Source organism: Manihot esculenta, chromosome 18 (genome assembly GCF_001659605.2).
Source record: "Manihot esculenta cultivar AM560-2 chromosome 18, M.esculenta_v8, whole genome shotgun sequence".
Lineage (NCBI taxonomy): Eukaryota > Viridiplantae > Streptophyta > Magnoliopsida > Malpighiales > Euphorbiaceae > Manihot > Manihot esculenta.
In genome coordinates, this window is record NC_035178.2 from 2,319,874 (window position 1) to 2,344,922 (window position 25,049).

At 35.0% G+C, this 25,049-nt stretch overlaps 4 protein-coding genes across 12 annotated transcripts; 2 read left to right on the plus strand and 2 right to left on the minus strand.

Moving 5' to 3' along the window:
- The first annotated feature begins 1,374 nt into the window (after positions 1-1,374).
- On the plus strand, positions 1,375-5,957 carry LOC110607059 (probable LRR receptor-like serine/threonine-protein kinase At2g16250). Of its 2 annotated transcripts, XM_043953260.1 has the most exons (5): positions 1,375-2,014; positions 2,113-4,173; positions 4,272-4,400; positions 4,631-4,653; positions 4,945-5,957. In XM_043953260.1, the coding sequence occupies exons 2-5, from the start codon at positions 2,210-2,212 to the stop codon at positions 5,541-5,543; spliced, it is 2,715 nt and encodes a 904-aa protein (XP_043809195.1). In that variant the 5' UTR covers positions 1,375-2,014; positions 2,113-2,209; the 3' UTR covers positions 5,544-5,957. The 2 variants fall into 2 exon arrangements, with proteins under 2 accessions (XP_043809195.1, XP_043809196.1); XM_043953261.1 differs by lacking the exons at positions 4,631-4,653; positions 4,945-5,957 and having other exon boundaries at positions 4,272-4,404.
- A 467-nt stretch (positions 5,958-6,424) lies between these two features.
- Positions 6,425-8,374, minus strand: LOC110607060 (50S ribosomal protein L27). 2 transcript variants are annotated; one of them, XM_021746115.2, is made up of 5 exons: positions 8,094-8,329; positions 7,798-7,898; positions 7,172-7,278; positions 6,966-7,090; positions 6,425-6,804 (listed from the first exon to the last, which is right to left on the minus strand). In XM_021746115.2, the coding sequence occupies exons 3-5, from the start codon at positions 7,254-7,256 to the stop codon at positions 6,565-6,567; spliced, it is 450 nt and encodes a 149-aa protein (XP_021601807.1). In that variant the 5' UTR covers positions 7,257-7,278; positions 7,798-7,898; positions 8,094-8,329; the 3' UTR covers positions 6,425-6,564. The 2 variants fall into 2 exon arrangements, with proteins under 2 accessions (XP_021601807.1, XP_021601806.1); XM_021746114.2 differs by lacking the exon at positions 7,798-7,898 and having other exon boundaries at positions 8,094-8,374.
- A 1,388-nt stretch (positions 8,375-9,762) lies between these two features.
- Positions 9,763-22,751, minus strand: LOC110606066 (5'-nucleotidase domain-containing protein 4). 7 transcript variants are annotated; one of them, XR_002486480.2, is made up of 19 exons: positions 21,999-22,751; positions 21,663-21,753; positions 20,836-21,155; positions 20,673-20,750; positions 20,346-20,566; positions 19,831-19,923; positions 19,646-19,729; positions 19,372-19,488; positions 19,154-19,259; positions 19,021-19,083; positions 18,795-18,848; positions 18,560-18,617; positions 18,387-18,463; positions 18,126-18,196; positions 17,839-17,903; positions 17,710-17,769; positions 17,543-17,605; positions 11,749-11,816; positions 9,985-10,108 (listed from the first exon to the last, which is right to left on the minus strand). XR_002486480.2 is itself a non-coding variant. In XM_021744806.2 (19 exons), the coding sequence occupies exons 3-18, from the start codon at positions 21,124-21,126 to the stop codon at positions 11,781-11,783; spliced, it is 1,533 nt and encodes a 510-aa protein (XP_021600498.1). In that variant the 5' UTR covers positions 21,127-21,155; positions 21,663-21,753; positions 21,999-22,750; the 3' UTR covers positions 9,985-10,108; positions 11,749-11,780. The 7 variants fall into 7 exon arrangements, 4 of the variants coding, with proteins under 4 accessions (XP_021600494.1, XP_043808873.1, XP_021600500.1 ...); XM_021744806.2 differs by having other exon boundaries at positions 17,843-17,903; positions 21,999-22,750; XM_021744802.2 differs by lacking the exon at positions 11,749-11,816 and having other exon boundaries at positions 9,763-10,108; positions 17,843-17,903; positions 21,999-22,747.
- Positions 22,532-23,830, plus strand: LOC122722510. Its single transcript, XM_043953500.1, has one exon. The coding sequence runs from the start codon at positions 22,532-22,534 to the stop codon at positions 23,828-23,830; it is 1,299 nt and encodes a 432-aa protein (XP_043809435.1).
- Positions 23,831-25,049: the final 1,219 nt, after the last annotated feature.

Consider the following 25,049-nt stretch of genomic DNA (forward strand, 5'->3'; position numbering starts at 1 on the left):
TGCGAAACGCGGAAATGGTGGGTCCACGTTGGACTCCGCGTTGGAAAAAGCGTATAGTCGCAGTCAGACGGCGGGTTCCGTTGTTATATGCTCATTGCTTTGTTTATTATTTTATCTTACTAACATAATTTTATATTTATAATTATTTATGGTAAAATTTTAAATTACTTATATTAAAATCACCATGGAAAAAACGCATAATTAGTAATTTAGTTGAAAATATATACTGATTTTGATATAATGCTAACATATTTAATTTGAAAGAGTCAAAATAGATTATTGTATATTTATTTTTTATATATATCTCAGAAAAATTTCTTCTTCTTCTTATTATTTTTTCAATTTGGTGAATTGTGATGGGGACCTAACGTACACAAAAATTTTTCCTTTTAAGTTTGCAAAAAGGGTAAAATTTTAAGGATGATATAGAAAATCACTCATTATTATTATTATATTTCACCAAACTGGTCTCCCTCTTTTGGAAAGTAAAATGCAGTTTGGAAAAAGTATTTTTTTTTAATTTGGAAATATATATAAGGAAATAAAAAAAATTAATTTCCATATTAAAATTCATCCTCAATTTACTATGTTATTTTCCTTCCTCGTGATAAATTTATTTTGTTTTTAAGAATTTTATAAATTGAGATTATTATTATTTTTTTGAAATGGGAAGGTATTGAACCTGAAATTTTTCAGATTTACTCGAATGCACTTACCACCGGGCTAAGTTTGTGTGTGCATAAATTAAAATTATTATTATTTAATAGTTTGTGAGATACAAATGATAATTAAGTTTTTTTCAACTGAAACTTTTGAGATTATTACATTTTTTACATTGAAATATATGAAAAAGAAAATCCATTTAACTGTGTGGAAAAAAAAAGAATATTTGATAATCATTTCCGTAATCGAATTTGTAACTTGATGAGCATCTTAGCAAAGTCAGTCAAGAATTCTGTTTCCGCATTGTTGCTGGTTCGATTACGGCAATTAATTTCCATCTAACAAGGCAAAAATAAGTTATTTTAAATTATGAAAAATCAATAATTTAACTTTTAAATATGATAAAACAAAAAAAGATCATAACAAACAAAATAATTTATATTAGTTTTTCAAATAATGAGTTGAAAATTATAAATTAATCTTTGTAATTTAATAATTATTATAATTTGTTTACTATATTTAAATAAAAAGTAAAGTAGTTATTTAATTTATAAAATATCTCAAGAATTAACTTATTTTTATTATAAAAAGGATTAAATTGTAATTTTAATCATACTTTGATGATTAAATTGTAAAATAGGAAAAAAGAAACCATCAACGTCTATACATTTTCATTAAAATTCAAAATCCCGTAAGTATACGGTTTGTAATAATTTGTTATAGAAAAAAAAAAAAAAAAAAAAAAAGAAGAAGAGAGTTGCATGTAACGTAACAGTCCATCCCAATCGTCCACGAGCTAATCAAAGTAAACACAAACTTTAATCCATTAAAGGTAAAACTTTTCTTGCTTGGCTCTGTCTTCTCGAAAATCTGCAATTCAATGTAAACCACTGTCCAATCCAGAAGCTCTCCTGCAAGAGGTTGAAAAAAGGGTTCATTTAAAGCTCTCCGGTGACTGAAAGCGACACAGTGTTAGTAGCAGAAACCTGGTGGTGGAGGTTGGAGCATTTCCACTTTTTATTTTTTGGTCATTAATGCCTCTCTCGCTCTTAAAAGCTCGTGCCAATCTTTGCAAAGAGCCAAAGAGTTTCTGATATGATAAGTGTTAGGCTGTTAGCCTAATCTAGTCCCAAAATCAGGAAATTAAAATCGTAAAAGATTTTGTTTTTCCTTGTAATACACAGAGAGAAAGAGAGGGAGTGTGTGTTTGTGTGTACAGTCAAATAGTTCATAATTATTTATATTAATTATTCTTGTTGGTTAGTTCTTGTTTTTGGGTATGGGTGAAAGTGAAGCAGAAAACTCAGAAGCACAACGACATAGAATGAAGAAACAAAGTTCGTGACTGGAGGTAAGAATATTACACGAAGAACAAGATTTCTTTTTTTTTTTTTTTCTTGGGTTTTTAATATCTTTTTCTCTTCTCCCTTCAATTGGTTGATGATACAGATGAACAACTCCGATAGCTTCAGGAAGGAGAAGAAGAAGATGGGCCGCCATAGGCCATGAAAAGCATCACCTCCATATTATCAAACTCTATAATGCCATGGAAGACGCTAGACGAGCTCTGCTCCGTCTCGTTCTAGTTCTGTTATTAATTCACTGTTCACTGGCTCAGCAAAGCTTCTTGAATTCCCCCAGCGAACGGATAGCTTTGCTTGATCTCCGGTCATCTTTAGGGCTGAGAGGCGCAGATTGGCCTATAAAATCCGACCCCTGTAATAACTGGAAAGGAGTTCAGTGCAAGAACGGCCGGGTCGCCGGGATAAATATATCTGGGTTTAAACGGACTCACGTTGGGCGTTCAAATCCCAGTTTCAACGTCGATTCACTAGTTAATTTGACGTTTCTGGAATATTTCAATGCTTCTGGGTTCTCACTTCCCGGTTCGATACCGTCCTGGTTCGGTTATGGGCTTGGTTCACTGCAAGTACTCGATCTCCGGTCTAGTTCAGTGAGTGGTCCGGTTCCTGAGTCTCTCGGTAATTTGAGCAGACTCGGTGCTTTACATCTATCTGATAATAACCTTGCTGGTAGTATCCCCTCTGCTCTCGGCCAGCTGATGCAATTATCAGTCCTTGACCTTTCAAGAAACTCCCTCACTGGACAAATTCCTCCTAACTTTGCATTGCTTAGTAATTTGTCAAGGCTTGATCTTTCTTCCAATTACTTAACTGGGCCAATTCCACCGGGATTGGGCAACATTGATAGTCTGAAATTCTTGAATTTATCAGACAATAATCTTGCAGCTTCAATTCCTGTGGAACTGGGTAACCTTTCTCAATTGGTTGAGCTTAATCTTACCAAAAACTCACTTTCTGGGTCATTGCCTGCAGAGTTAGCAGGGTTGAAGGATTTGGTTCGAATGGAAATTGGGGAAAATGGACTAGAGGGTGAGTTGCCAGATTCTTTATTTTCCAGTCTTGAAAAATTGCAAGTTGTGATGCTAAGTGGGAACAAATTTGACGGTGCTCTTCCTGTGGCATTGTTGTCATTGCCAAGCATACGTGTTCTTGATGCGTCTTCTAACAACTTTACAGGTGTTCTACCTACTTTTAGTTCAAATATTAATGCCAGTGGCGTCTTGTTCAATCTTTCAAATAATATGTTTTATGGAACTCTGTCTTCTTCATTTGGAAATGTTAGTTTGATTGATCTTTCTGCTAATTATATCCAAGGAAAGGTTCCTGATGGTAGTCAAAGCAATATTAGCCTTGACAGGAATTGTCTTCAGGCTGTGACGAATCAGAGAAGTTTGAGTGATTGTAAATTATTTTATGCTGAGAGAGGCTTAAGTTTTGATAATTTTGGAACCCCAGAACTATCAGAACCCCCATTGCCTGGACATGAAGCTGCACCTGCTCCTAAAAAGAGAAGAAAACGATGGATTTATATTCTGGTGGGATTGCTTGGTGGACTTGGCTTCATTGTCGTTTTGGTACTGATTATGATATTTGTGTTGCGGAAGTGTGACAAGACCATTGCAAATCAGAGAGGCAGCTCTAATGTAGGGCCTGTTCCAGAAGGACATATCCCTTCAGTTCCCAAGGATCCTGTTATTTTATCAAATTTGAAAGATTCCTTTACTTATGAACAATTACTTTGTGCAACTGGTGAATTTGGTGATGCAAATTTCATCAAGTCTGGTCACTCTGGAGATCTCTTCCGGGGTTTTCTAGATGGAGGAAGCCCTGTAGTTGTAAAGAAGGTGAATTTTCTTTCTGGGAAGATGAAGGAATCATATATGACAGAATTAGAATTTTTCAGCAAGTATTCACATACAAGATTAGTCCCACTTCTGGGCCATTGTTCAGAGAATGACAATGTCAAGTTTCTGGTTTATAAATATATGCCACATGGAGACTTGGCTAGTTCCTTGTACAGTGTATCCGATTCTGAAGATGACAGTGTACAGTCTCTAGATTGGATTACAAGATTAAAAATTGCTATAGGAGCTGCTGAAGGTCTTTCATATCTGCATCATGAATGCAACCCTCCCATTGTTCATAGGTATAACCAAAACTAGAACTTACATTTTGTGAGGTTCACTTTTCCATCCTTTTTAATTGTTGAAATTATTAAATGCAATTATATTTTGATGTTTAAAGAGACGTTCAAGCAAGCAGTATCCTTCTTGATGATAAATTTGAGGTACGACTCGGAAGCCTGGGTGAGGTCTGTATCCAGGAAGGGGATTCATGCCACAATGTTCTCACAAGGCTCCTGCGGAAACCACAGTAAGTATTTTACAGTTAAGTGGATGTTGTGTTATGAAAAGCTGGCTAGTAGTGTCACCAGGTCAGCCAGCATCAGAAATGCGCATAGAAGTAAATGTTCTATGCATTTTATTTTGTGTTTTGGCATTTGGTCTGATGAGATAATATATATATCTTCTTGATGCTGTGATTATGCTTCCTTTTATTCCTATTCTGCTTCATCTAAGATATAATCTGTTTCTGTTGTGCAGATCCTCTGAACCAGGCCCTTCTGGTATGTATATCTTTTTTTTCCGAAAATTTCCTTTACCTTTTGCCAATATACTGATTTTGAGACATCTTTAAGTCATCATCAAAGAAATTTACTGCCTGCTTTTTCTTAGCAGCAACTGGCAGTAAATCTACATCTTCACACATATCTAATTGATGATAATGATCTCGAGTTAAAAACTCTATTGTTGGCTGAAGCATGCCGTTTCTGATATGAATTTGTTCAGTCACATTATGTGTCCATAATTCAGAAAGCATTAAGAAAAATGTTGATATGTCTCCTTGGTATGAACAGGTTCATCATCAGTGACTTGTGCTTACGATGTGTACTGTTTCGGAAAGGTCTTGCTAGAGCTCGTAACGGGGAAACTAGGCATCAGTAGATCAGATGATGAGACTACAAAGGAGTGGCTAGAACAAACCCTGGGATATATCAGTATATATGACAAAGAACTAGTGACAAAAATTATTGACCCGTCTCTGATCATAGATGAAGATTTGTTGGAAGAAGTATGGGCCATGGCAATTGTGGCCAGATCATGCCTTAATCCCAGGTCTTCAAAACGTCCACCAATGAAATATATACTCAAAGCATTGGAGAATCCTCTGAAAGTTTCAAGAGAGGATAGTTACAGTTCAGGGAGGCTGAGAACAACTTCATCTAGGAGATCCTGGAATGCTGCCATTTTTGGCGGTCGTCGGCACAGCTCATCAGAAAATGCCGTTCCAGGCCATACTAACCGTGAAGGTGTAAGTGGCTCAAAGCAGCCGGGAAGAATAGGATCTCACGGCAGTGGTGGAATTGAACATTCATATTCTAACAAAAGGCTATCCAGTGAAATTTTCCCGGAGCCGCTTGAAATGCAAGATGTGGAGCAGCAGTATGGCCATTAGCTGGCATGGTTTCTTCAGATGTTCATTGAACACAACGTGGCCTTCACAGTTGAATGTTAAATATCCATATATGATAGCCTCTGATCGGAGACTAAATCAATTGATTCAGAAGCTGGTTGGCTTGCTTATTAAAGATTCTTCTTTTTCTGCTTGAGCAGATGCTGTGGAGGCATGATTGATGGATGTGGCTTCCTAGCAAAAAGGAAGAAGCTGTTTCTGTGAATATTCTCTTAGGGTTTGAAAAGCTTGTTAGTTTTCCAACAAGCTACAAATTTTACCTGTGATTGATTGTTTCTTATTTGCTCCAGAGTGTGGAATGTATATTATCAAAGATGAGGTGAATTTTCCTGTGGGTGGGTGAAATTCCCGTGCCCACAATTTAAATCTAGCTACAACTTCCAACCTGCGTGATTATTTCTGGTTTCAATACAGTGTCCAAACTTCTCAATCCTACCATGGATTTCTCCAACAAACCGACGATAAAATGTTTGGATTTCTTCCATTGTAAAGATAAATAAAGTAAATATAACAAGATTGGGAAAAAACTGTCGTCATAAACCGACTCCCCAACGACTGAAATTGTTTCGGCTTGCCTGTACATTAAACTCATTCCTAGAAATTTCATGTCTATGAAACTTTCTTCATTTCGTTGCTTAATTATATTATAATGAAGACTAATAATTTTGCCTACACGGAGCTTCATCTGAAATCCAATCCGTGCATTCCTTCAACTCTTTTCCGTTACCAATCATACCCGTAAAAGCCAAGTTGGTTCACCAACTTGTTGAATTGCAGGCAAGCAAAAATATCACAAACTCCACGAAATTAACAAATTCCAGCGTGCTTTCCAATGCATCCAGAAAACACACTGCAACAGTCTCTCAAAGAACTTGAACTAGCATAAAGTAACGTGAAAAATTACCCTGAAAACAATTTTAATTTATCATGTGATCATGTTGGAAACCCCTCCAAGGTCAAACCAAATTAAAGATGCATCTGGAAAAAAAAATATGTATATATATCAAGATGCTGTCTCGAGCTGGGATGAAGCAGCACTTGCTATTGCATAAACGGGGTGAAGCTCATATCCATCCTTGGGCTCAACATGCACCCACTTGCGACCACTAAGTTTGTGCGTCTCAAACTTGACATTTCCTTCCTTAAGAGCATAAAGGGTGTGATCCTTCCCAATACCAACGTAGTTTCCGGGGTGAAAACGAGTTCCTCGCTGCCGAACTATGATATTTCCAGGTATCACCCTCTATACAAAAACCAATCAAGCAAATCAAAACAAGAAATGTAAGCACCACAAAGGAATGCGATATCCATCACTAAAAGCATGTTAGACATCGAAAAAACATCCTTTTAAATGCAATTGTAATTTTTTTTCAGAGAAAAAAAGCAACATCTAAAACAAGTTACCTCTCCACCAAATTTCTTCACTCCAAGATTCTTAGGTTTTGAGTCTCGTCCATTCTTGGTAGATCCAGCAGTCTTCTTGGTAGCCCAGCGCCTTAAAATCAAGCTTAATCCACCAGCAGAGCCATCTAAAACAAAGAATTAGACAAATAGCCGGCCTACCCAGTACCCACCAACCAGTTCCCAGGAAATTGGGGTTAGGGACATACCTGTAATGCTTGTGTACACAGGAACACTGGAGACAAGCTCTTTCACCTTTAGACGATTGCAGATCATCGTTGTAAGATTCAACATTTTCAATCAGCACCACTTAAATCTGCTAGAATTACATAGATAAGCTTAGAATTACGACAGAAGAAATGATCTACAGGTTGAAAACGAAGCTAAGAGAAATATAAGCATTTAAATAGTCAGAAATACTGTACCTGGAATATAATCACCTCCTAAAATCAATTAAATGAATAATATCCTAGTCAGACTTAAATTTAGATCAACAAAATTTGAAAAAAAAATGGAAACCTAAACACTATGAATTAAAAAAAAAAAAACTCCTTTACTGCATTACTATTATTACCCAATAAAGGTTAAAACATTAATCACTTTCATTGAGGTCCTTAAGCTAGAAGAAGCATCCAACAAAATTTGGAGTGATATTCCACTTCATTTCACTAGCCCGAAAAGAAAAATCCATAAGAAAAGAAGGAAATCTAGACAGATGAATAAAGTGGGCAATAGAAAAGGGAGCAACAAAATCATTTGCAATTTTGCAATCTAACCTAATCTAGTAGAGAATAAAAGATAAGCGAAGTAGTTAAAATAAGCAAAACAAAATAACCTATGGCTTCCGAGATAGTGAGCAGCTGCTACTGCTGGTGCTTCTTCCCCTCAAAAGCCCCGAGGAAGAACCATCTCTAATTACTTTCAAGAAATTGGAGCCTTTAGAAGAAGAAAAAGGAACGAAAAAAACAGGATTACAAATAAACCACATAATTCAACAGAGTTTTTGCATATAACCACAACACACAGATTTGATACATAAAACTAGAACTAAGCCAAAATTTATAGAACTAATGAATTAATTTGGAAACAAAATTAAGAGAAAAAACCGACAGATCTGCGATATGAATTCACCTGCTGCGACGAGGTTTCTTCTCTGCAGAGGCGAAGATCAGCAGCGGCAAGACCTAGAGGGAGGCTTATGGAGTGGAAAGGATGAGCTAGGTAGACACAAACTTCTCAGGTAATCAGGAGAACAAGAGAATAGAGAGTTGGGGGCCCGGCCGCCCGGGGGTGTTGGTGGCGGGACACAGCTGTTGCCTGAATAAGAGAACGAGGAAATGGCCTGGTGAGGGTTTACTTTCAGGTTTGGTTAGAGTTTAGAATGCTTAACTTAAACGACGTAGGATAGCTGAGGGCACGCGCTGTTGTTTGGTTTCTTTTTTTACCATTACTTATTTATATTTATTTATGCGCCCACGAAAGTTAGAAAATTTTTTATTTAATTTTTTCCTTTTATATAAAAAAAAAATCCTACTAGGAATAAAACCTCAAACTTCTTAATTTAACTTAATATATTTATTACGGGATGATAAATCTTTCATTTATAAATATTTTAGCACTTCAAATCAAAAAGGAAAACATATTTTCTATCAATCCTACTAAGTGATTAATTTAATATTTATAACAATCTTAGAAATTATTTAAATTTGATTATTTATTTTAATAAATTTGAATTACGTAAATTTTATCTTAATTAATAATAAAAATACATCCATTCTGTGTATTGAATGGTTGCAATGTGATCAGTGACCACTTTAATAAGTGAATAAAATAATAAATGAATTTTTTTTTTCTTGAAATAAACATATAAAAGAAAAGAAAGTTGAGTATGCTCTCATATAAATAAGGAAGTAAATGGTTTCCAATAGAAATAAACACATTGAAAAACTCATATCAATCCAGATTTATCACTCAAAATAAAATCGAAACTTCAATAGCTCTTTAACTAAAAAGCGCAATCAAATAAGTCGTTATCTAGCTATAAGAAAGAATGCAGCATTGTTTCCTATTTACATCTTCAAGGTCTATTATCTACACATGTCCGCAATTAAAAACAATTCGAGATAATATCATCACAAAGAAAATTAGTCCTACACAATAAAAATAAATTAATATTCTACTGAAACTCTTGGAGGCAAAATGTTCAAAGGGAAACCCAACCCCTTTGTAGGCCACAAAAAGAAAAAATAAATCTCCTCCACACTCTTGAAAGAAGACCTTGCATGCAACAAAAAGCCTAGGAACCAATCAACCTTTAAAAGATTAGATTTAGCACCACTTAGCTTAGATCTAAATGATAAACTCGAAGAGAAAACCCAAGAGATTCCTATTGAAACCCTCACAAATAACCACCAATATGCAATAAAGAAAAACAAAAGTATATACAACCTACATTGTGTAGTTAGTAGGAAAGCTCCACTACTTATTCTAGAGAAAGACCGAATATCAGCCAAAAAAGATGAAATGGAGCTCCTAGAGTCGAATGAAGAAGATAATAGTAGTATTCATTATCGTTCACTCGATCTAAACATTTTTCGTTTCTTTATGTATTTTATACTTTAATATTAATCCTTCACATACTCGGTGCTAGTACCATAATGAACCCAAACCTCTTTCCTCCGTTTCTGTTGTTCTTTGGATTTACTTGACTAACTTGAAATCGGTAAAATGGAGTGTGACCATGACAAGATCAAGGCTGAAAATGAAAGTAAGATGAGATCATCACATTGGGCACCTTCTATAAGCACAAGCTCAAATGATCAACATTAGAATACAATTACAAGAAACTGTATCATCGTCAGATATTGTTGCATGATTTAATTACAGGGAAGCAAATTTTAACTAAAAATATCCAAACAGAGAAAGGCAAAGGGCGAAAGAAAACCCATATGGCGGTGCAATGTTGTTTTCCTTCCCACAGCCAAAAACTCGCTCAAAAAGCAAGTCAGCAACCAAAAATGGACTCACAGGGGCAGAATATCAAATTCATGGGGCATGAAATCTTCACATGGTCTGTAGTATTTGTAAGGGGAATACAGGCTTAAGTTGGATACTTGGCTCGTATAAAGGCACGCAAATCTCTCAACCTGCTCACAAGAAACAAAAGAATATGATTTATTTTAATGTTCAATGTACAATTTAGCAGCAGTAAGATGATTGACATGACAGCAAAGTAAAAACAAGAATGAATAACCCTTCATCTAAAGCGTCAAGGGTCTAGAGTTTTCAAGGATCAAAACTGTAATTTTCTAATATTGGAGTTTTAGAGAAGAAATATTAATATAAATTAGTACGAAGTTAAGGGCTGAGATAATTTGTTATAATTTTTTATTTATTTATTAAGGGTATCATATCAGATATATTGATATCTCCTCCTGACAGTTTATTTATTTTGTTCCTATGACTCTTTAGAGAAGAGTGACTAGTTAACATCCAGTAAGAATTGGGTTCAACCGGCTACTATAAGGTTATGGAGTTCTTAAGCTGTGTCTTCATTCCTTATAGACCATCCCCTATCTACAAGGGAGTTAAGGATTATTGTAACAATTGTGCTGATGATAATATATAATTATTATTTTACCGCTGGAATAAAATAAGTAGTCTATTCATAAATTCTCATGTTCAGTTCTTTTCTCTGGTACCTATTGTGAGGCTTCTGAATGAATGCTGCCTATTGACTTCGTTATTCGCTCATATAACCTTGACTAATCAGATTGTTCATTCTTACAGAGTATCGAGCGATTCTTAAGGCTAATTTGACTTAAAAGCGTTTAAAGTAAGTACTGCACGGTCCCAAATAAGTGCCAACATATGGGCTCGTGACATTTGGTTTCATAGCTCAAACGATCTACGAGCAATGTCGAAGCATGACAAAATTGGTCGTATGCATTGATGCCCTTGAGAAGAGGGTTGATGATCTTGCCACATTGTCTAATACATATGCCACCCAAGAAGGGATGGCACTAGAGATTGTTGTTCACCAGTGCATGGTATTGCTAGAAGAGAAAAATGAGTAGTAATTGGCTGTGATAAGCCAAATTGACCAGAAGTGAGGCATAGCCATGTTGGTGAAGCCAACCCAAAATTTTTCTTCTAGGAATGACACTCGGTAGGGTGATCTTGAGATAAAAGTGAATGAATTTGGAACAGGGGCCTCCTTAAATAAAAGTGAGATAGTGGCCTCCTTGAATAAAATTGAGGCAGTGGCCTTTTATGTATCTGCTAAAATTGTGCAATAACATTGAATGCAAAATGGGGATTACTCTGGAAATGAACTGGAGGATCAAATAGCTATGACGAAAGTTGCAAGCTAGTTTCTACAAGAGGGCCAATAAAGCAAGTCAGGTTGAAACTAATGGTGAAAGTTGCTAGCCAATCCTAAGGTGGATGCCTATGAGGTAGACAATGTTGAAAGCCTAAAAAAAAAAATCTTAGCACGGTGCAAGTGATATGTTGGAGGTAAATGATTTCCTCTCCATTATAAATTTATTTCTTAGTGCTATTGAAAATTGTTATTGTGTAGACAGGTTTAAAGTTGTATCCATGTGTTGGATCAATAAGGCTTACCGATCTTAGAAGTTGAAAGGATGCATAACTCACACCCACGAGATATTGAAGAGGACATGCAAATTCAATTTTACTCTAAGAATATGGTATTCAATTCTCGAGAGAGTTGGTCAACTCCAATATTGAGTTCGTAAGAAAAGTATGCAATTGAAATATTCACCTCTCATTGGTAACATAAAGATGTGTTGGAGCTTATTGGATTTGATGATCTTTAGAGATGGTTGAAACCTGAGATAAAGAATGAGTGTTAAAGAGATGTGAAAAAGGATTGTACAATGCCAGTGATAGCCAAGAGTTAGTCAGTTAGATTAACACTAAGTTGATTAGAAGTTCAACTCTCACAACTGATCAAGCATAATTTAGCCACATTTTTATTATATTTATTACTGTTTAATTACACATTTTTCTAGCTTAATTTATGTTTTTGTTATGTTTTTACAGAAAAGAAGAAAATGGAAAATTGTAGAAAAAGTGCAGAAAAAGCTGGAAAAGTGATTGGGTCAAAGTGATTTGGCCAAATCACTGCCCAAATCGAGCTGAAGCAGAAACCTGGAACTATCACACAGGAAAGTGATTGGGTCAGAGCAATTTGGCCAAATCAGACAGAAGAAGCAGACAAATCGAGCTGAGGTAGAAAAACCTGGAAGTGAATTTTCATAAGTGATTGGGTCAAAGTGATCTGCCCAAATCACCCGCCCAAATCACTTTGACACAGAAAGACAGCAGAGGCGGGAAAAATGTGCAGAAAATCAAATTTGAAAGTAGAGAAGCCCAAAACCACTTCAAACACTGCCAGCTCAAATCCAAAAGCCACGAGGAGATCCTTCAACCAAAAGAATTCCATTTACAACAAAATTCAAAGATAAAAGAAGAATTAAAGACTACAAAGACCAAGTCAAAATAAGGATTCCAAACCCTAATTGAACTTGGACTCTCCACCTATAAAATGGACTGCAATCAAACCAGCAGAGAGCATCATCTCCTCCTCGGAAATTCTGCAGAATTATAGCAGACTCTTCTTCTCCTTCCTTTCTTCTTTCTTTTGTGTACTTTGTCCACCATGACTGGCTAAATTCATTATTTTCTAGTTGAAGTTGGAAATTTCAGATTTGTGATGAATTGAGAGATTTAAAACTCCATTGTTAAACTCTTATTTGCTTTCAATATTTATGCAACATTGATTATTCTATAATTATTGCTTTGCTTTTAGAATCAATAAGGGCCCATTGCTTTTAAATTGCTTGAGTAATAAATTGTTTGAATAATTTAGGTTCGTAATTGCTTAGATTATTTAAACACTAATATAATCAGTTGCATAATCTAGACTTGACCACGCGGTTGGCAAGAATAGAATTAGGTTTCTCTAAGTCTTAATGCAGTCAACAGTTGTTCGATACTAAAAGCCCCAAGGACGTTCCTTGGCAACTTGTTGGTTAGTGTTTGATTAGCGAATGTTTCCTAATCAAACTAGAACTAAGGAGGAATTTGGTTGTGAGAAGCGTCTTCCACAACCAAAACTAATTTATTGAATTAAAATAGGAGTATTAAATAATCAATGATCAATTCTAAACAAACTGAAATAGATCCAAACTTCAACTAGAATCCTTCTCCATTGAAATTATCATTTATTTAAATTATTGCTTTCACTTGCTTTCTAGATTTAATTCATCAAAACAAACCCCCCTCTTTTATTTAATTGTTATTTATTTGCCTTAGTCATTATTAGGAAGATCTTTGGTGTCAATTCCCTGTGGTTCGACCCTATTGCCACTATCTACAAGTTAATTGTTGATTGTTTAATAGGTTTATTTTTGACGGCTTCGACAACCGCTATCAGCAACCTAGACAGAGGAGTCAAAGCGATAAGTGGGGGAGCCACCAAAAATGTCAAACATGATATAAGTCATGATATGTGTTAGCCAAAACAAGCTGGAGCGAAGGCAACAAAGGAAAATTTGGTAAACGGAACATTATAAAGGTAGAGCCATTAAGCATTGTGAAATGCGCTCCATGGAGAAAGCTATGTTGGGCTACAAATTGTCTATGTAGAAGTGCTTCAAGGGAATAAAAAGACATTGTGGAGAATTAGAGGAAAACTAGATAGGGGGAGAACATGTAATAGGAATCAAAGAGTTATCTAATGTGGATGGCTTATGCATTTTTGTTTCCTAGAGTAGTGTTATTCGCGTGTAAGACTACATCGAGCTGCTAATATTGAAAAGGGTGAAGCAGTAGAGGCTTTTACAGATGTTGTAATTACAAATAATCCAATGAGTGATACAATAGCCATAATGCTGTTACAAAAGGAGATGCAGGAAAAAAGCAAGAAAAGTGTGAGCTTCTAGGAACTAGTATGGTGATGGTATCTTTCGAAATATCTTGTCAGATAGAGACATGATCAAGAGGAAGAGATTTCCAATTTTCTCCTGAAAACTCAAAAGGAGAAAAAAAAAGTCGAGCTTGGAAGAAGATCGAGATATATATATACGAGTATCAAGGTGATAGAAATGGAGGCAGTTGCAGGTACTAGGATTGTTGACCAATATGTAGTTGGTACAATCATGTCGAGGCCAGGATTAAGGATGCAATAAGACAAAATAAAATAAAATGAGGTAGTCAAATTCAATACATGGAGCATTGTGGTAGGTTCTTGAGATATTTATTCAATTGGGGTCTTAAAAAGGCGAAATAGATTTGATGAGAACCCTCTTAATGATTTGAGGTATCAACAACTATGGATTTTCTCAAAGACAACAAAGGTGATCTCCATTTCAAGTGGTGAAGGCCCCTGATAATGGAGAGTGTTTGGCATGGAGTAAGAAGAGCCTAGTAGTTACCCAACACAAGTGGGTCAAGAGTAAGCTTAACATCGATTATCAACATGTAAGGCTGAACCTTGGTGTCATTAGTTTTTGAGTAAATTTGTTATTTTCTATTATAATTTCCTTTTGTAAATAACATAAACTTGATATTTAACTTCTGAACAAAGTTGTTTCCTAGTGGTTGGCATATCCAGTTATACAGTGATATTAGTGCTAAAATGAAATTCCTATACAAAGGAAGAGTTTGGATTACTGACTTTACAGAAGGCAGAAGATAGGTGCCAACAGAGGAAGAATGGTGTTACATGATGACAATTAGAGACAGAGTTTTCTATCTAACCAAAGCGAATTGGGAAGGAGAATGAGTGTGAAATCCCAGAAGTGGGATTGGTATAAGTATCTCTTGAATTTCTTGTAATGTTATTTAAGACTAATTGGTATAAGTTTCACAGTGATGAAAATTAATAAAGAAGAGGAGCAAGTGGAAGTCCAAAGGGGAGAGACTGAAAGAGAATGGTGTTATTGTTCGTACTTAAAACTAATTCATAGAAATGGATAACAGAGTACAAGAATAATTTGAAAAGACCGAAGAAGAGGAAGTGTTAGGAAGAGAAAACAAACAAACAACAATTACAGGGGTGTCAAAAAATGTGTGATAGTGCCAACCAATCGTGATGGTTGAACACATATTCATTCTCTTTCAGATAAATAAACATTTGGACAGTGCAAGAAAGAGAAATCTAGTGCAACGTGGGCGCGATAGTTGAATCAAATACCATTGGGAGCGATAACTTTGCAAAAGTAAATAATTCACTCGTGCTAGAACAAAAGGATGAAGGAAGATGATGGAAAACTAACCAAAGTGAGGATTATTGAACTGGTCAAGAAGAGTGTGGTGTTCAAGGTGAGAGGTTGAAATCCTTAGTGATAATTCAGAATCAAAGAAGGGTAACGAGAGGGAACCCTCTCGCATTAAATGGATATAATGTTTCATGAGTTTTTTTTATATATTTTTTATATTTTATTTATCTATTTATTTATTTTTTGAGATATTTTGTATATTGTTGAGTTGGGTTCCTCGTGGTAATGGACTCAACAGCTTGTGCTAACAGATATTGTGAACATGTAGTTGTATAGCTTTCTTCAGAAGGAATTGGAGAATAATGTATATTATGGAAAGACAAGTTGAGACTTACCCGTGTAGCTGAGCAGGAAAGAGAACTCATGACCAAACAAAAGTTTTTTTTTTTTTTTTTCCAAAAGTGGGTTAACATGGAGGAGAACCAAGATATGTTAAGAAGTACATGTTGCTTGAGGCAAGTAACGTTGAGAGTTGAGGTGAAAGCAACATAATAAATGGAGTATCTTCTAGTGATTTCTTAGTGTTGAATCATTATGATGTTATTAATTGCTTCATGTATAGTCAGTTTTACTAATTATTTTGGGTATATCTTTGCTACTCATAGGGTTCTTAGGAAAATGCCCTCTGTCGGTCACTTTGAATATCTTATGTGTAATGTAAGTCTTTTTTGTAGGCATTTGGGTTAACTACATTCCTAGGTAAAAAAAGTAAAGTAAAGTGCGGAAAATGTCAGAGTTTATGAAGAGTGGAACCATGAGACATACAAGAGAGAGAGAACAATGAGTGAGTTCTTTTGAAAGCAAGGACACCACTTTCATAGGAGGATTCATTAAGCTTTGTTACAAGTGGAATAGAGTTGTATTGTGTCGAGGAAATGGGTAAAAAGTTGTACAACACTTCATAACCAAGTTCTGTTGGCACTTGGCACACCTATTGAGTCATATTGTGTTGTATTTTGGATGACTTGCTTTATTATTTAGTATTTGAGTCTAACTTGATTACTAATAACCTTTTTTATGAGACTATTACAGGTTAATCACGATGTTGTATGAAATGAGTATATGCAGGTTGATATATGAAATGTATAATTGGGTCAGCACTTGAGGCAAAGAGCAGGGTCAGCACTTCATGAGCGAGATGAGTGAAAGAGAAAAGAGGACCAGTTTAGCGTCATATGGTCTGAGGAGATTTTTTCGTAACTTATGCGAACAAGTGGGGCAATGCCATGTCGGTGTGATGAGAACATCTCGCTTTAGGCAATATTCAGAATCAACAGTCAATAAAGTTTAGGAAATAAGTTCGTGCAGAGGAGTGAAGTATCCACATCCGGTATCATTTGCAGAAGATTTTCCAATAATTTATTTACTAAAGTCAAAATTAGCGACAACAAATCCCTTTTGCTCAACAAATAAATTGATATTAAGAGTCACCTAGCAGAATATTGAAGACACCCAACAAACTTAGTCGATAAGAGTGTCGACCGTTTAAGTGGGGAGTGTCAAGGTCGTAGAGTTTTCAATGACTAAAATTGTAATTTTTCAATATTGGAGTTTCAGAGAAAAATATTAGAATAAATTAATATAAATTAGTAGGAAGTTAAGGACCGATACAATTTATTATAATTCCTTTTTGTTTATTTATTAAGGGATGTCACCTTAGACATATTGATATTTCTTCGTGTCACCGTTCATTTTGTTCCTAAAGCTCTTTAAGGGGTGATTAATTTTCCTGTCACCGTTCATTTTGTTCCTAAGACTCTTAAGGGGGAGTGATTAATTGACCACTGGCTCGGTTAGCTACCGTAGGCTTATAGAGTTCTTGAATTGTGCCTTCATTCATTGTAAACCATCCCCGTCTACAAGGGAGATAAGGATTATTATAACAATTGTGTTAATGATAATATATAATTACTATTTTGCTCTTGAAATAAAATAAATAGTATGTTCATGAATTTTCATATTCAGTTCTTTTCATTGGTACCTATTGTAAGGCTTCTGAATAAATGATGTCTATTGACTTCGTTGTTTGCTCATATAATCTTAATTAATCGGGTTGTTCATTCTCATAGAATATCGGGAAATTCTTAAGACTGTCTTAACTTGAAGGCATTCAAATTAAATGTCGCACGATCCCAAATGAGTGCCAAAATATGGACTCATGACACATGGCAGATGGGAGAAATTATGTTTCTCCACGTAGTTCAGGAAATTATGTTTCTAACAAAAGAGGAATGACAGAACACAGTTCAGATTAATTAAAACACATCTTACCTGATGAGCAAACCGAGAATTTTGATAACCTGTCTTCATTAGTTGTCCCCAGATCTTGTGAAACTGTAGTTATATTAACCAATACTAAAAGTCAATGACTAGTTAAAAAGCTACTTGTATTAGACCAGCAACAGAAAATCGGATTAAGCATAAATGATTTCTTTTACCTTTTGGTGACATTCTCGTTGATCCTGTTGGTGACTTGTTCTTACTTGATCCCTTCGGGACTATGAAAATAAAAACCGGAAATTGATAAACTTCATACAATCCATTTGAATATACAGGGAACTACTGACCTACCTCCAACTCATCTATTCCATCAGATGTCTTCTGCTTCTGATCAACATTAAGATCTTCAAATCTGTTGAACTTATAACCGCTTAAGTACGAAAAAGTAGTAAATTATAACAATTCAGTTCCATCAAGTTCTTCTAGGGCTTTCTTGTTTTCTATATTTCTCATTAGTTTGCCAAGTATTCCCACAATAATCATGCTCAAAAACCAAATCTGCTTCCCCCAGTGGTAACTATCAATTGGCAAAACCTTTGAAAGAATATGATAGGGAATTAGCATATTTGCTTACTTCAGAAACCACTTCATGTGATGTATTTGATCTTCAATTTGATCACGTTCATTCCTCATCAATCTGAGTAGCTGGAAATTTCAAAGAAAATGAAAATAAGAGCCAGTTGATATTAAATATGTGATTGAACAGACTATAATTTATTGTCTTCAACTTCAGCTCCAGAACAATTGTTGGTCATGACACTTCAAAGCACATTGCAAGCATGGCTAAAACCACATTGATAGCTAAGAATGTCAACACAAGATGTCACCCAGATACCTTTCGTGAATTTCTCAAGGACCAAAGCAGTTTAACCTCTCTCTCAAGCTCTGGGACAACAAGCATTGTTCTCCAACCTGCAAAAAGGTATGAAGTAAACAATTACACAACCCTGCAGGCCAAAGCTAATCTCATGTCTCTTTCAAGAATGCTATAAGACAAGAATGTTATACCAAGAACCTTTTTGCTGCGTAAAATATCTCCATATATATGATCTCCCACATATAGAACCTACTAAATAGTATAATTGTTAGACGAAATTCCGTAAGACTAAGGTTCACGTATATATTACTGGAACATCAAAAAACTAAAAATATGGTTATGCTATCAAGTATTCCATGTCCATAAAACAAAAACAGAAAAACCTGTAACTACTTTAAAGGATCGGTGAAACAAGAACAGAATCACCTGTGAACTTGACTCAATTGAGAGCAGTTTATGAAGATGTCCAACACTGCCTCCCTGAAAAGGCAGGTTTGGAACATAAAGAGGTGTCTTCTAAAAGTGACTAGGCACATAATAATAGCTGTTCCATATGAAATTCAAGTTGATTATACTAAGTTAAAGCAGTATTATTCTTTAGCATACAGCGGTAAAAGAAGATTACATTATGCATTAGAAATCTCTCATGTACCTGGAAAATTTGACAAGGCGCATTTGATTTCTTCAATACTATCCTTGGGGAACTATTTCCCACCTATTTAGAAATGAACATTGAATCAGAAAAAGCAAATAAGTACCAACATGAGAGTAAAAAAGATGTATACCTGAGGCATTGGAGTGCCATTATCAGTATTGCGTAGCATTCCAGACTCGGGTTCAACCTCAAAAAGATTAGCACGATTGTCTTCATGGAAGAAGCCTGGTTTTGCACTGCATAGACAACTCAAATGATATCAAACTTGTTAAAAGACGAAGGTCATCAAAAAATACAAACAACAATATACGATTGAATACAGTAAAACAGTTTAAAGCTAAAAATGACCTTCCAGTGATGACGATGTCAAAGTACATGAGCCAATCAAAATTGCAAGCTCTACTGCTGTCCAAAACATGGGATCCACAAAGAAAATCCATCACAACGTTTGTATAGTCCCATAAACTGCAAAAGTGAGCAATATCTTATTAAGCTGGATCTATTGATATACCTGATGATGGAGATAAATATAAATGTATTAACACTACATAATTGATAACTCTACAAAACAAAACATTGTTTGGGAAAACGAGGAAAAAATATAAGGCAACAATACCACTACCTATTTGTCACCAAGAAAGTAGAATGACCAGAATCTCGGAGCATTTTGAGCATGGGAACTATAGATGTATCCTCATTGATATACCTGATGGATAGCCATATAAATAGTATATAGGCTAGAGGTAATGGGACAACTAAAATCTGTCACATCCAACTTATGGGAAAAATTTCAAGTTCCATCATTACCTTCTTGGATCTTTTGTAACCGTTTGCTTTAAAGTTCCATCGCGATGGCACGAATCAACTGCAGCTCGAACATCCTTGTACATTCGAGCATAACTAAACGAGATTGACATTGACAATGGAAATTAAAAATATATCAACATTTACAAGTTATGGAATCTAATACATCTAAAAAGGGTTGCTGCACAAAACCACCATCTTTTTAAAGGAACAGCCATGTCATACACAATTTACGAGTGGCAAGAACTTCAGGTCAAAGAAGTGAACATTATTTAGCAATACATATTCCTAAATCAATCAGAACTAACATCAATCACTTTAAATATTGATGTAGTAACAAGTTATGTAGGAGTTAATTTGAAACTGCCAAAAGACATCTCCACTGGAAGGATACACTATAAATATACTATCTAAAGGCTACAGCTGTGAATTGCGTGGAATCAACAAATTTTAGCAAGAGTTATTTTCTCCAATCTACCACCAAATGACAGAACAAAAGTACAAATTAGTATTCTTACTCTGCTCTCTCTGGTATCTTTCCTGGATTACTGTCCTTAAAGTCAACAAGCTGGGCAAACAAGTAGGCCTCAGCTAATGAAAAAAGAGTATCGATGAGTGCATAATCAGGCTCATCAAAAGAATCTCTTATCAGAGTATTCCCGTAGGTACCAACTTTTTCTTCCTTAGACATCTCTTGAAATCCATGGTAGGCCACTTTCACATATTTATGGCGATCCATCTGTATATTGAAGAATTACGAAAACAAAAGTTGCCCATAATGAACAGCCGTAAGAGAAATTGATTGTGACAAATAACTAGCTGCTACAGAAATTAACCATGCAAACCTTCAAAATATTGCCTCTTTTTTTATCAAGAACCAAGCCTCTGACCATGTATTTCCAATCAAATGACCACCCTAGCAACTGCACAGAGACTGAGAGACATCATTTTCTTGTCAAAATATCATCAAATTGGAGCAAAGAAACACGCATGCCAAGTCAGACAAACCTCTTGCGGATAACCCAAATCATACACCAACTTTTTGATTGTGCCTTCATATGCAAGGGACTCGAAGGTTTCAGGTATATACTGTGCCAATGTGTAGTCCATATCAAAGCCTACAGCTAAAATGTTCCTCATATTCAATGATCTGTTGCAGAAGATCTGTTTTCCAATTTCAATTTTACGCCCTCCTTCAGGAGATGACCATATACGTGGTTCTTGAACACCATCACTACCAGCCATATGCTGAAACTCAGATGTCTTGTCACCTATAATAGTTTTGTAACTCTCGTCCATTGTATAGCTGGCATGGAACTGATTAATTCCTGAAAGATGTAAAAATAGGCACAAAATAATTAACTTCTGTTGCTGACGAGACAGATTAAAAATGCCCCTTTGCAGCTGTAGTCGATTACGTCCACAAGTTCAATTACTAAAATTTTGCAACAATTTGAAGGAAAAAAGTTGGGTAATTTAATATCCAGAAAATGCTCATGAGTCAAAATTATCCAGACACAGACATTTAAGCGGACAAATTAAATTTTACAAGATGAATTCAAATAGATATCCACTTATACAAACGCACAAACATTAAGCATAAAGTGGTGGAAATAATCGAGTTTTCAACTTTTCTTTAATCAAGTTGACCAATCCACATGACTCAAACTATAGGGGAAATGACAGATGAAATGACCGAAAAAAATGCAGCACTCTCGTGATCATTTTCTCTCCAAGTTAATCAAACCCGCCCAGGAGCAAATTTCTAATACAAAAGTTCAAAGAGTGAAGAAAATATTGCAATTCTAGACAAACAAAAAACCTGGACAACTTACCTGCAGAGTTCAACTAAAAGGGAGCACAGTGAAAGTGCACCGCGTTATGTTCCGAGTCTACCCATCTCCCGTGACATGCTCCAATAAGCACCTAAAAATTAAATTTCTCGTTAAATAAAACAGTCTCCTTAGCTCTCAAACCAACCTCAACAGTTATATTTCCGCTCAAAACCTCAAAATTTCTCCAAAATTGACAATAAGGCACACTTCGATACCACCCAAAGCCATGAAAACCATGCAGCATTCCAAAAACTAAAGATTGACTAGGTAAATAATACAAGTTCAAATGAGAAGAAACAAGAGTTTTTCTTTGAAACAAACAAGAAGTACACTAACCTCCGGTTTGTTTTGGAGACAAATCGCTTCAGCTTCCCTTGAAATCCCGAAATAAGTATAATTCGAGAACAGTAAGAAGGGACAAACTCCAGATAAAAGAGAGAAAGGCAGAAGGAAACGGTGTTCATGGGAATTTGCATCATAGAATTATATAGGCATCACGGAATTGCGAGGTGATGAGAAGAAGCAGAATCGGATACCAGAAGAAATGTGCGATTACAAGTAGGAAATGAAGTTGTGGGCGGGGAACGAGCGAGACGTCCAATAAAGCCTTAATTCGGAATTTGAAAAAAAAAAAAAAAGCATTATTCCCACCCAGAATTGGATTATCCATAACAGGAAAGCCGAATTTAATTCCTAGTGCGGTTCGTTTCATCAGCTAAGAGCCTATCACCAGTGGGGGAAAAATCTCGTTTGGCTCAGTTGCGCGCGCAAAGAGGAGAATGTGAACCGTTGTTGAGCTATGTGAAGTTGAGGATCAAATAGACCGTTGGCTGCACGTGTACAATAGGGAAAATTTGGCGACTCAACAAATGTTGCAACGTGGGGTAAGGCGGCGAATTGGCGATGGTAAGCAGGTTTTTGTTGTTAATTGCCCTTGGATTCCTCGGGATATTGGTTTTATGCCTTTAGATGAGGCGATGTTTGTTCCTGAAGCCATGAGAGTATGTGATTTGTTTGTTGAAGGTGAGCTGCGTTGGGATGTAGAGAAGCTAATGAATATTTTTAGTGTTGCTGATATGAGAGCTATTCTTACTATTCCATTGCCTCTATTCTCAAAACCGGATAAATTAATTTGGCACTTGCATAAGAAGGGTGTGTACTCAGTTAAATCTGCCTATTTTTGTGCCTTAGAATTGTCAGGTAGGACCGGTGTGCTGGGTTATAATGATGGGTGGAATCGTCTTTGGTCTCTTGATGTTCCTCCCAAAGTTTGGGATTTTCTTTGGCGTACTTGTCGTGGAGTGCTTCCTACTCGGGATATTCTTTTGAGGCGTGGGATACATGTACCTGCTGCATGTCTTTTTTGTGATCATGATGAATCTATTTCACATGTTTTTTTGCATTGTCCAATGGCTGTTGAGTTATGGAGACTTGCTGGTTTTTCTACTGCTGTTGATTTTTCTATATTCATGGATTTCTTTATTCATATTTATAATACTTTTGGCAGAGAAAGGACTGCACGTATGGCTATACATGCATGGAAGTTATGGCATGCCAGGAATGAAAGATTGTGGGTCAATAAAGTTTTGTCACCCAGTGAGGTTCATCATGCTGCTAGTTCCTATTTTAATGATTATGTGGCTTCACTTGTGTCTCGACCAAGGACGTTATCCCACCCATCTGTTCCTCGTGTGCTCCCATTGGTTGAGGCTACCACTCTTGAAGTTGATTGGATTGCATTCATTGATTGTGCAGTCTTTGCTAGTGCTGATTTGTTCGGTTTTGCAGCAGTATTTGAGGACTTGGAAGGCTTCTTTTCCATTGCAATTTCGGGTTTCTATGAGGGGGGTGGGCAACCTGTTATTGCTGAAGCTTTGGCCTTGCGTCAATGTTTATCTTATGCTAGAGATTGTTTTCTTCAGGCGGGTTGTATTTTTACGGATAACCAATCCTTAGCCTTGGCTATTCGCTCTCCTCTGGATGACTTTTCAGAATTTGGATTAGTTGTTTCTGATTGCAAAGATATTATGCGGTCTCATGTTTGTTGGGTACGGCGTTCAGAAAATAGAACCGCCCATTTATTAGCTAGAGAATCTATTCGTCATGGTAGATTCAAGATTTGGATTGACATTCCTGATTGTCTCTTGGATTATTATTCTACAAGATAAATAAAGTTTTTCTTGATTCAAAAAAAAAAAAAGGTTTTAAATTTTATTTTTTTAATTTTTAATTTTTAATTTAAAAAATATTTATTTTTAAGAAATTAATTAGTATAAATATTAATTTTAATATAATTAAAAATTAAAATATTTATATTTAATAATATTTTAATATAATTAATATAAAATTAAATGAGAACACCTTCAATTTGACAGAATAAGTTATAATGATTAAAGTATTAAATTTTAAAAATAAAGTGATATACACTTTAATTTTAATATGTTTTAAAAATATAAATAATTAATTTAATATTTATTTTATACAAAACACTCCCATATTAAATACTATATAAATAATTAACCACACGATTAGTTAGTAAAATAACTGTCGGCCACTAAAATAACAAATGGTTAATTAAATAACTATGTAGAATAAAGCCTTAATAATTTTTAGATATTTATACAGTGCTTACCAACTTTTATTTACTATTTCTTTATATATTCAACTATATATATATATATGACATTTTGATGATTTTTTTACCCTAAATAAAAATATTAATAATAATTGAATATATCATTTAATTCTTTGAATTTTATATAAAAGTTCAATTCGCAATCTAGCATTTTTGTAATTAAAATTCTATATCTAATTTTTATGAAAAATATAATTATTAACCTTTAACTTTTAAAATTTCATGGTTATATTTTATAAAAATTTTAAAATAAATAATTATATTTCATACAGTTACGAGTTAAAAATTAGAGATGAAAAAAGTTATGATTACACTTATTGTATATAGGGGCCAGAAGGTGCGACAATGAGCAAAGAGTAGAGGCGTAAATTAATCCAACTTTTAAAAGTTTAAATTTAGTTTATTAAAATTTTTAAATTCGAACCGATTTCGAATTTTATTTATTTTAAATTTGGACCGACTGTTAAGAAATTTAAATTTGGTTCATTTAGCAAACGAGTTTAGACGAGTCGAATTTTTATCGAATTTAGTTTCGAATAATTCGCAATTAGTTCAATTTATTCATATGTATAATAAATTTTAATTTAAAATTAAAATAATTTTAGTTAAATAAGTATATCTATAAATTAGCTCATAAATTTATAAAAATAAATTTTTAAATTTTAATGATCTAAATAGATATAAGTTTAAAAGTGTAACTAAATTATATAGAACTGAATTTTAAAAAATTTAGATTTGTTTCATGAAAGTAT

What these genes read in the sequence shown, in the direction of transcription:
- LOC110607059 (XM_043953260.1), top strand. Translation starts at nt 2,210, where the DNA reads ATGGAAGACGCTAGACGAGCTCTGCTCCGTCTCGTTCTAGTTCTGTTA. An exon ending in AACCCTCCCATTGTTCATAG is followed by an intron (nt 4,174 to 4,271) that starts GTATAACCAAAA and finishes TGATGTTTAAAG; the next exon opens with AGACGTTCAAGCAAGCAGTA. An exon ending in CTCTGAACCAGGCCCTTCTG is followed by an intron (nt 4,654 to 4,944) that starts GTATGTATATCT and finishes TGGTATGAACAG; the next exon opens with GTTCATCATCAGTGACTTGT.
- LOC122722510 (XM_043953500.1), top strand. Translation starts at nt 22,532, where the DNA reads ATGTTGCAACGTGGGGTAAGGCGGCGAATTGGCGATGGTAAGCAGGTT.
- LOC110606066 (XM_043952938.1), bottom strand. Translation starts at nt 21,126, where the DNA reads ATGGACGAGAGTTACAAAACTATTATAGGTGACAAGACATCTGAGTTT. An exon ending in CGCCTTGTCAAATTTTCCAG is followed by an intron (nt 18,849 to 19,020) that starts GTACATGAGAGA and finishes CTGCCTTTTCAG; the next exon opens with GGAGGCAGTGTTGGACATCT. An exon ending in CACATGAAGTGGTTTCTGAA is followed by an intron (nt 17,904 to 18,125) that starts GTAAGCAAATAT and finishes TAAGTTCAACAG; the next exon opens with ATTTGAAGATCTTAATGTTG.
- LOC110607060 (XM_021746114.2), bottom strand. Translation starts at nt 7,256, where the DNA reads ATGTTGAATCTTACAACGATGATCTGCAATCGTCTAAAGGTGAAAGAG. An exon ending in TGTGTACACAAGCATTACAG is followed by an intron (nt 7,091 to 7,171) that starts GTATGTCCCTAA and finishes TCTTTGTTTTAG; the next exon opens with ATGGCTCTGCTGGTGGATTA. An exon ending in TGAAGAAATTTGGTGGAGAG is followed by an intron (nt 6,805 to 6,965) that starts GTAACTTGTTTT and finishes GTTTTTGTATAG; the next exon opens with AGGGTGATACCTGGAAATAT.